General features: G+C 42.9%; 1 protein-coding gene across 3 annotated transcripts in view; it reads left to right on the plus strand.

The window, feature by feature from the left end:
- Positions 1–8832, plus strand: part of LOC117358694 (lysosomal acid lipase/cholesteryl ester hydrolase-like) — a 76504-nt gene extending 67672 nt beyond the window's left edge. For 2 of the 3 annotated variants that reach the window (XM_033940222.1, XM_033940223.1), the window contains exon 10: positions 7505–8832. In XM_033940222.1, the coding sequence (XP_033796113.1) occupies positions 7505–7738 (234 nt within the window). In that variant the 3' untranslated portion in view covers positions 7739–8832. Of the gene's footprint in view, positions 1–2316; positions 2407–7504 lie in introns of those variants that run through there. The other variant, XM_033940224.1, reaches the window with a different exon arrangement.

Raw genomic sequence — 8832 nt, forward strand, 5'->3', positions numbered from 1 at the left:
TATCCTTCTTCATGATCTTGGGTCAGCACTATCAGTTCTGTGCGCTTCCTTTTGGTCTGGCCACGGCTCCTCGGACATTCACCAAGGTGATGGTGGTTGTCGCGGCGGCCTTGTGGACAGAGAGCATTCTGGGTAAATTCCTACATTGATGACTGGTTGATTCGGGCAAAGTCAATTTAGGAGAGCACCCGGGTCACAGCTCGGGTGGTGGAGTTTCTGTGGTTGCTGGGATGGGTGGTCAACCTTTCCAAGAGTCGGTTGTCCCCTTCTCAGTACTTGGAGTACTTTGAAGTTGTGTTCAACACCTCCTTGGGAAAGGTCTTCCTCCTAGAGGCCCGGGTAAGCAAATTGCAATCTCATATTTGCCTGCTTATGGCATCCCAGTGTCCTCGGGCACAGGATTTCCTCCAAGTCTTGATGTCGATGACGGCTTCCCTAGACGTAGTGAGGTAGGCTCGGGCTCACATGCGTCCCCTCCAGTATGTTCTGCTTCGGAGGTGGTCGCCCCAGAGGCACTGTCTGGATCTCCTTGTTCCTCTGAGCGGCTTGGCGCGCTGCAGTCTTCGTTGGTGGCTCCAGACCTCCCTTCTTGTTCAAGGGATGAGTCTGGATCAGCCACAGTGGACAGTGTTTCTCACGGATGCCAGTCTCCTCGGTTGGGGATCTCAGTGTCTAGGTCACTGAGCCCAGGTCACCTGGTTCACAGAGGAGGCGTCCTGGTCGATCAATGTTCTGGAGACCAGAGCTGTCTGTCTGGTGCTGTTAGCCTTCCACTTCTTCTTGAATGGGCAAGTCAGTCTGGGTTCTGTAGGACAATGCCACTGTGGTGGCCTAAGTCAATCGTCGTGGGCACCAAGAGCACTCAGGTAGCGGCTCTGCTCATGGGCTGGTTTTGGTGCGTCCCGCTTGTAAGATTAACCTATGCCGGTCTGGAGAGTTGCTAAAGAAGGAGAAATTAGGACTTAGCTGCTAATTTACTTTCTTTTAGCCTCTCCAGACCAGCATAGGACTCCACTCTGTCTATTGTGTTGTTCTTGTGGATGTTGCGTGTGCAGATTTTGTTTTTTTCTGTGGATTCTAGTACTTTTCTAGGGCTGGGGAGAATTGAAGAAGAACGGCTGTGGCTCAGCTGGCGAGCTGTGGGGACATTTTCTTACCGGGATCTCTCCTTTGCATTTTCCAACAGCATTCAGGTCTATTAGTTGTTACTCCTGTTCGGAGTCTTGTTTATTTCTGTTTAAGTTCTTAGTTCTGCTTGGCTATTCAGCAGACTGATAGGAATAGGGAAAGGTACCTATTATGTACTATTCCAGAGTTTTCTGTGTCTCCACCTGCTGGTCATGATGAGATATATACCAGTTTGTAAGATTAACATATGCCGGTCTGGAGAGTCTAAAAGAAAGCAAATTAGCAGGTAAGAACCTAATTTCTCCTTTCCGGTGCAGTTGCTTTAATACATATTATAGCATCTGAATAGTAGATGCAGATTCTACTGGTTTTACCTCTGTTTAATTTGAATATTATTCGTTCAGTTTTTTGCCCACCCTCCAAGAAGAGCTCGGAACGGGTTACAAATCAAGTACTCAAACGTTTTCCCGGTGGGCTCACAGTCTATGTAATGTACCTGAAGCAGTGGAGGATTAAGTGACTTGTTTAGGGTCACAAGGAGCAGCACAGGGTTTGAACCCACAACCTCAGGGTGCTGAGGCTGTAGCTATAACCACTAGGCCAGTCAGTCATGAATTGCAGTTTTACAAGTTTTTCCTTTATAGGACTTCCTAACATCAGTAGTTTTTACAAAGAATTATCTTCAGCCAGCTGGCTGTATTTTGGCATACAAGTAGTCAAAACTTGCTTCTTACCATCACAGTAGTATTCTCTTAATTTTTCTCTTTTTTTTTTTTTTCTGAACAGAATTGTTCAACTGCACATAGAGGTGTCCCAATTGGCTCTTTTTTTTTTTTAAAGATAAAGGTAGTTGTGTTTTTTTCACTCTGCTTAATAACTCCTATTTGGTCAAGCTGTACAATTCCTGGTGGCTGTGTTCTTCTCATCTGCTTCAACATGTTGTTCAACTGACTTACCAGATTCAGCATGGTTGCCCTATTTTTTTCAGTTACATAAATAATGCAGTTAAAGAAGTTTGGTAGCTAATGATGATTTGAAGCTGGCTCAGTTTCCCAATTGCAGAGTTTTCCCCATTCAGCTGCTTTTCGCTTCCACATGTTGTGCACAACTATTTCTTTAACTTCTTGGGCTTCACGGCGCACTGTAATTGCTACATCACATTTATTCAGACTTGTTCATAATCCACAGGTTTTTCCATAGAACCCAAAGGGACCCCTGAGGAAGACAGTATTTGTCGAAACACGGACTGTGTTGGATCCACACTTCCCAGAGGATTAGGTCCTTGTTGTTTTTATGTGGATTACGAAGTTGAATTTTTAATAAAGAGTCCTCATCTTGAACATCAACTCTCCACAGAGTTTTTGGTTTCTCTTGGATTTTTTCTTCTGTGGAATCGTCGGGGTCAATTTTTTGTTTTTGAATGCTTACTGCACCCATTCATATTGCACAGTGGCAACATTCAGCTGCATTGCAGGGTGGCAGCATCCAGCTTTGTACGGGATGGCAGCCTTCTAGGTCATATGGTTGCAGCAGACCATTTGGATTGCTCTCCTAAAGCAGTTGCTGGTCTGGCTGTCCTGCAACATCTACCAGTGTGGCTGATGCTACCACCACCACCTTTCTTGTATAGTTGAAGCAGTCACTGTTTTGCATACTTGCAATAACTGGGTAGTTTCTATAGATGTAAAAAAACTGCCAAGACTACCCAGCTTTAGCAGCCTCCTTTTTTCCATACTTTAACCCAACTGTGTCGCCCAATACCGGTATTTCATGAAAGTATCACGCATCTATCTCATTCAGTTGCATATCCAGCTACATTGTGTGGCTGAAATAGCTGCATTTCTTCTTTACTTTCAGCAGTCGCCCACATGTCATAGCTTTCCAATTCAGTTATATAGCACTGTTCTAGTAGCCGGCGGTGTAGCACAGCTAATCTGTCACTGTATATGTGCACCTGTTGCCTGTATAGCACAGTTCCAGCAGCTGTCTGTCACCTTAGGGCTATACTGAATATTTGTATTCAATTAAGCCCTGAATAGTGACCCAAATACATTATTGGTATTTGGTCAAATAGTGATTTAAATTGAAATACGAATAATCCAGGGCTCTATTGTGCTAAATCCTACTGAAATAAACACTCTGATTTCATATTGCTTCTTTTAGTATTTGTTATGTTAAAGTTCAATGCCCATTATTCATATTTGACCAATTAATATTTTTCATTATTCATATTCATCCCAATGGTAAACTATACTATTCAGTACAGCTCTAGTTTCTATGGCCCAGTTATGGAAACTGCATATATGGCATAGTTGCAAGCTGCCTATGTGGCATCAGATATTCCAGCGATTGGTAGGGCATTAGATGCACATTTGGGTGGCATCCTGTGCTGCACTGATTGCATGATATCAGCTGTAATAACTATAATTGTAAGTGTTCGAGGCTTGTGTAGATGAGAACAGAGCTTGCAGGGATGGGACAAAAACAGAACTTGTGGGGACAGGACGGGGATGGAGACAAATTTGTCCCCGTGTCATTCTCTAGTCCACAGTGTAGGCCAGTGTCTGATTCCATTTACTCTATTTTAGTAAGAATCTACATCATGCTTGTCCTTAATCAGTTTTATAACTAAATACAAAAACAGAAAACATCTCCATGCTACTTCCTCTTGTTACCTGTGCACAGTTTGGGTAAGCATAAACTGATAATCTGATTCTTTTTATACGTTCTCACAAAGTTCCTGCCTTAGAGAACATTTAAATATATCTGCATTAAAATGGGGAACTAAATGTGGCAAACTTGTTGAAGTCCTTGTTAAAATGGCTTCCCCAGTTGTCAGCCTGTGTTTGCAGTTCTTGGGACTGGAGACAAATAATCTCTTTGGTCTTGTCAAACTTTGCAGTCAGCAGCCCTCTGCTAAGTCCCAGTGGGCCTCATTGGTTCATATTCATATAATCAATCTTTAGTTTTTGGTTTGGACTTTGGCCTCAGCTGAAACCAGGCAATAAATGCTGGCTGCCATTTTGTTTTCAGTCAACAAGTGTTTGTACAATTTCGGTAGCAGGTTTTGGGTTTGCCCAAAACTGGAAAACAGTTTTGGTCAGCTTCTAGCAGCCACTTCTATAGCTCTAACCAATATGACATTCATACGTAGCATCTCTCTTGATACTTTTACTTATGGTGCATGGCAGTTTCAGAAGACTGTCTTTTTCTGATTTTAGTGGCTGACTAGATGCTTCATCTACTATGCACAATTATTTAGTACAGTTTTGCTGGTTGTCCATATGGTTCAGGCCTACTTTGTGTGATTCTACCGTCTAGCTGTTTTGTGCAGGTAACTCAATAATCCTACCATTTAGCTGCTGGTATTACACAACTTCAGGAAGTCTCCTGAAGGTCCCCAGGAATGGAATCGGTTTCCTCTGTACATTTGGAAACAGAGTAATTTTGATGTTTTCAAGAAGTTACTGAAAGCACAGTTACTTACCGTAACAGGTGTTATCCAGGGACAGCAGGCAGCTATTCTCACATGTGGGTGACGTACTCAGGGGAAGATTGAAGAGTACGGATAATGGTTCTGGCAGAACATCACACAACTCTCTAAGCATCCTGGGGTGTAGATTGTCCGGTCCCATGGCTTTGTTCACTTTGAGTCTTGATAGTTCGCAGTAGACACTGCCGGGTGTAAACTTGAAATTCAAAAACGGGTCTTCTGAGCTTTGCCTTGCTTGCAACTGTGGACCAGACCCCGGTGCCTCGCAGGTAAAGACTGAGCAGAAGTATTCATTTAGTAGTTCGGCTTTATCGGAATCCGATTCTACATAATCTCCGTCTAGTTTCCTAAGGCGTACTATCCCATCTGTGTTTCTTTTTCTATTACTAATATACCTGAAGAAGGATTTATCCCCCTTCTTAATGTTCAGATATATTCAAATGAAACCCTAAGATTCAAGACTCTGCATGCAGTACAACCCCAGAGAAAAAAAAATACATTTCTTCCTGAACAGTGCAAAATACAGACAGCAGATGAAAATAGTCAATGCTCAATAGTCATGGTAGTTGGGTGAGGCTGGGTATCCTGCCCGCTCTTGTTTACAAACAACGCCTTGAGAAAGCCAGCTGTCTCACTTGTCTTCCTTCCCCTCTGCAAGAAACATACCAGCGCTCCCACCTGGATGTTTTATGCTGCCCGCGGCTGGCTCCCTCTTTCTCACTGCCTGCGGCTGCTGTAGAACTGAGCTTTACCACCACTACTTGCTCCATAGAAAGAGAGAGAAGCCTGAATAAAGATCTGATTTCCTCTCCTATCCCTATGGCTCTTCCTCACTTCCGGACCGCAGCCGAAACGTGCCTCGGGCCTGAGATCAGTGCACAAAGACACGTTCAGCAGCTCCTTGCGATGTCAGAGAGAAGGCTGCCCGTTCTGCCGCAGGATGCGCGTAGGAGCCACCACCCGCACCTTTGTGCATTGATCTCCTTAGGCCCGAGGCACGTTCTGGCCACGGACCAGCAGGAAATTTCTGCAGACCGGCACTAGTCTGCAGACCGGCGGTTGAAGAACATTGGTCTAGAACATAGCTCCTGCACATTTTTCAGAGTGCAGCAAGTGTGTTCTGTTCCAGCCCCTTCTTTCCAGGCAGTTCCAGAAATAAGGAGAGGGAATATGCGTGGAGTAGAGAAGAACAGTCAAGTCTTCTCTTTAATCTAGCCTCTCTTCTTCTGTTCCTGTCCTTGGGCTGCTCTCCCCATTCATTCAGCTCTAAAGTTGTATTTTTTATTTTTATATAAAAATTAAGCCTGTACATAATTCAACTCAAAATTTAATTCTATATCAAAATAACCAGCTCTAAGGTTACTAGTCCAAATAGCTAATAACACGTCAGTATTCTCAGCTGTGATAAATCTGCTATTTTTCAGCTGATGAACAGTTGCTAATGTCTAGCATTGAGGAGCAATTTTATAACTGGACACCTCCATTTAGGAGAAGAATATTCTATAAAGGAACCTAGGCACTTAAATTCCATTATAGAATACTAGACTAACTCAATATCAATGCACCTAATATTTATGTTCTCACACTTGCACTCAATACCAGCTCTGTCTGGTGAAAGTGCCTAAATGCAGCATTTACCCATATAACTTAAAGTATTTTGTAAGTTATATCGCAACTGGGAAACCTGCCCATGTTCACTAATGCTCTGCCCCTATATATGCTCCTCCTTAGAAATATGCAGTACGTAAATTAAGTGGGTAGTTGCAGAATTTTTGTGTTTATATGCATTTATGCTATTCTAAATATTTACATGCACGTAAATGTGGGTAGGCTATAGAATTTGCTATATGAGTGCAAGCATGGATAAAAGGTGTGCTTCTTTCAAATATGCAAATTGTATACTTAGCTCAAGGATCGGCAACCTGCTGATCTTCTTGCATGTGGCTGCGGCGCTCCAGGCCCTGAATCTTTAATCTCCCTTCCAACCCCATGATCCCCCACCCCCCCTGGGCCTACCAAGGTACCTGGTGGTCCAGCAGGGGTCTTCGTGGCAGGATCGGGGGCCCCTCGCGGCTGTCTTCTGAAATAGCTGCCGCAACCTCTCACAGCTGCTCATGGTATTTTCTGTGGTTCCATGAGAGGTCGTGGCAGCTATTTTAGAAGGCAGCCGCGAGGAGGCAGGAGCTACAATTTGAGGTGTGCTCTAGGACTGGGCTTCCAAGCAAATCACACACTGCCGATGCCAGTCGCATGCGCTGGGCTGAGCGGCTTCCCGCACCCTGGGAGTGTACTTGCTTTGCCTGGGCTTCGAATGGCGGCTCCCAGTATCGACATTTCCGTAGTGCTTTTCTCTGGGTAGTAGTAAAGATGGATGCGGGTATGGAGAAAGAGTGCAGTGTGTTGTGAGGGCTCTTCCAGACCATTATCAATGACATGAAGTCTAGTTACCCCACTTGGGAGAACTTTATCAACAAAGTCATAAAGTTACAAATACAGTTGCGGATAGCAACAATGGTGACAGGTTCCTTTCTAGATGCCTTTCAGAAAATAGTCAATAAGGCCATGAACCACAAAAAACATGAGGTGCAATACAAGAAATTGGAGACCTGGGATATTTCAAACCCCCTTCTCTATCCATTGCGGCTCTTTGTAAATCTTTGGTCAAACATTTTGAATAAATTGGCTCTTTGCTGCAAAAAGGTTATTGATCCCTGACCTAGCTGTAAGCAGTCAGTACTCAGTAAGTTAAAGGTAAATGGGTTAGTTTAAAAAACAGTATGATTTGTTAAGTTAGAATTATATTCTGACCAGAATTGTTTAATTCTATAAGTACTTGCTATTGATTTTTTTTTTTTTTCTAATCATTAAACTCTTTTGTCTTAGTCTACTCCTCCTAGGTACAATGTGAAAAACATGACAGTACCGACTTTAATTTGGTCTGGTGGGCATGACTTTCTGTCAGATCCTAAAGATGTTGCCATTTTACTTCCTGAAATTACTAATCTCATCTACCACAAGAATTTTCCCGAATGGGAACATCTGGATTTTCTCTGGGGTCTTGATGCACCTGATCGCCTGTACAAAGAAATGATTACCTTAATGAAAAAATATAGCTAAACCCATGTTAAGGGGCCAGTTTTCTTCAATTTTGGCAATAATTTTTTTTATACTCTTTTGAAGACCAAAAGATGATTCCTTCTTGATTCTTATCTGTTGTTTGTAATCATGTCTTCATATTCAAAATTCTGAAGGAAAAAAAATTTGCAACATTTCACTTCATTTTTCAGGGGAGGCATTATGACGCCAACCATATTTAACATTAGAATGAGTTGTCCTCATATCTGGTGCTAGCAGATGAGTTGAAATCAAGATTTTGACAAAAAAACTGATTGAAATTTTTTGGTTTAAGCAGATTTGAATAGGTCTTCATTGCTTGAGATTTGAATAAGTCTTCATTGATTGAGAAAATATAAAAAATTCAACTGTTCTGTTATTCATAGCAAAGCTGTTCCTCTTTAATGATGATGAGAAAGGCATAACCTATATCAGGGGTGACAAATGTGAGATTCACAAGATTTGTCTTGCAGTAGTCTCATACTAGGGAAACATATCAAAGCTTGTCCAGCATCTCCTCATAGTCCATCAGCTCCTTTCCCCATCTACTGCCACTGGCCGAGACGTGTGGCAGCAGCAGTTAGAGAATGTAGGACCTTTAAGCCATGATGCAATGAAAGTCCTGCCACTTCAACCCATCTGATGCAGACTTCTGTTTCCGAGGGGTAGAAGTGGCGAGGTTTTCATGAATGCATAGGCTCAAAACCCAGCATTGCTTTATTGTCACTACGGCTGTGCACTCTGTGTAGTGGCAGCAGACGAGGGCAATCGCAACAGAAAACATCCCTATAAAGGGAGCTGATGAACAGGATGGAGGTGGGAATGGAGGGGAGATGCTGGATCATAGGAGAAAAGAGAGATAAGAAGGGAAGTTATAGACAACATGTGCTGAGAGAAAGGGAGGGATGTTGAAGGAGGGGTAAAAAGTGAAGACACTGGATGAGAAGGGGGGAGAAGAAAGGACTTGGGAAGCCACTAGGAATTGAGATGCTGGTGAAGGAGAGAAGTGGAAAACTGCATGTAGATGCAGTAAAAAAAAAAAAAAAAAAATGGAAAATTGAGGACTGAGTAGAATGAAATGGGGCAAATGTAGAGAA

Source organism: Geotrypetes seraphini, chromosome 4, assembly GCF_902459505.1.
Source record: "Geotrypetes seraphini chromosome 4, aGeoSer1.1, whole genome shotgun sequence".
NCBI lineage: Eukaryota > Metazoa > Chordata > Amphibia > Gymnophiona > Dermophiidae > Geotrypetes > Geotrypetes seraphini.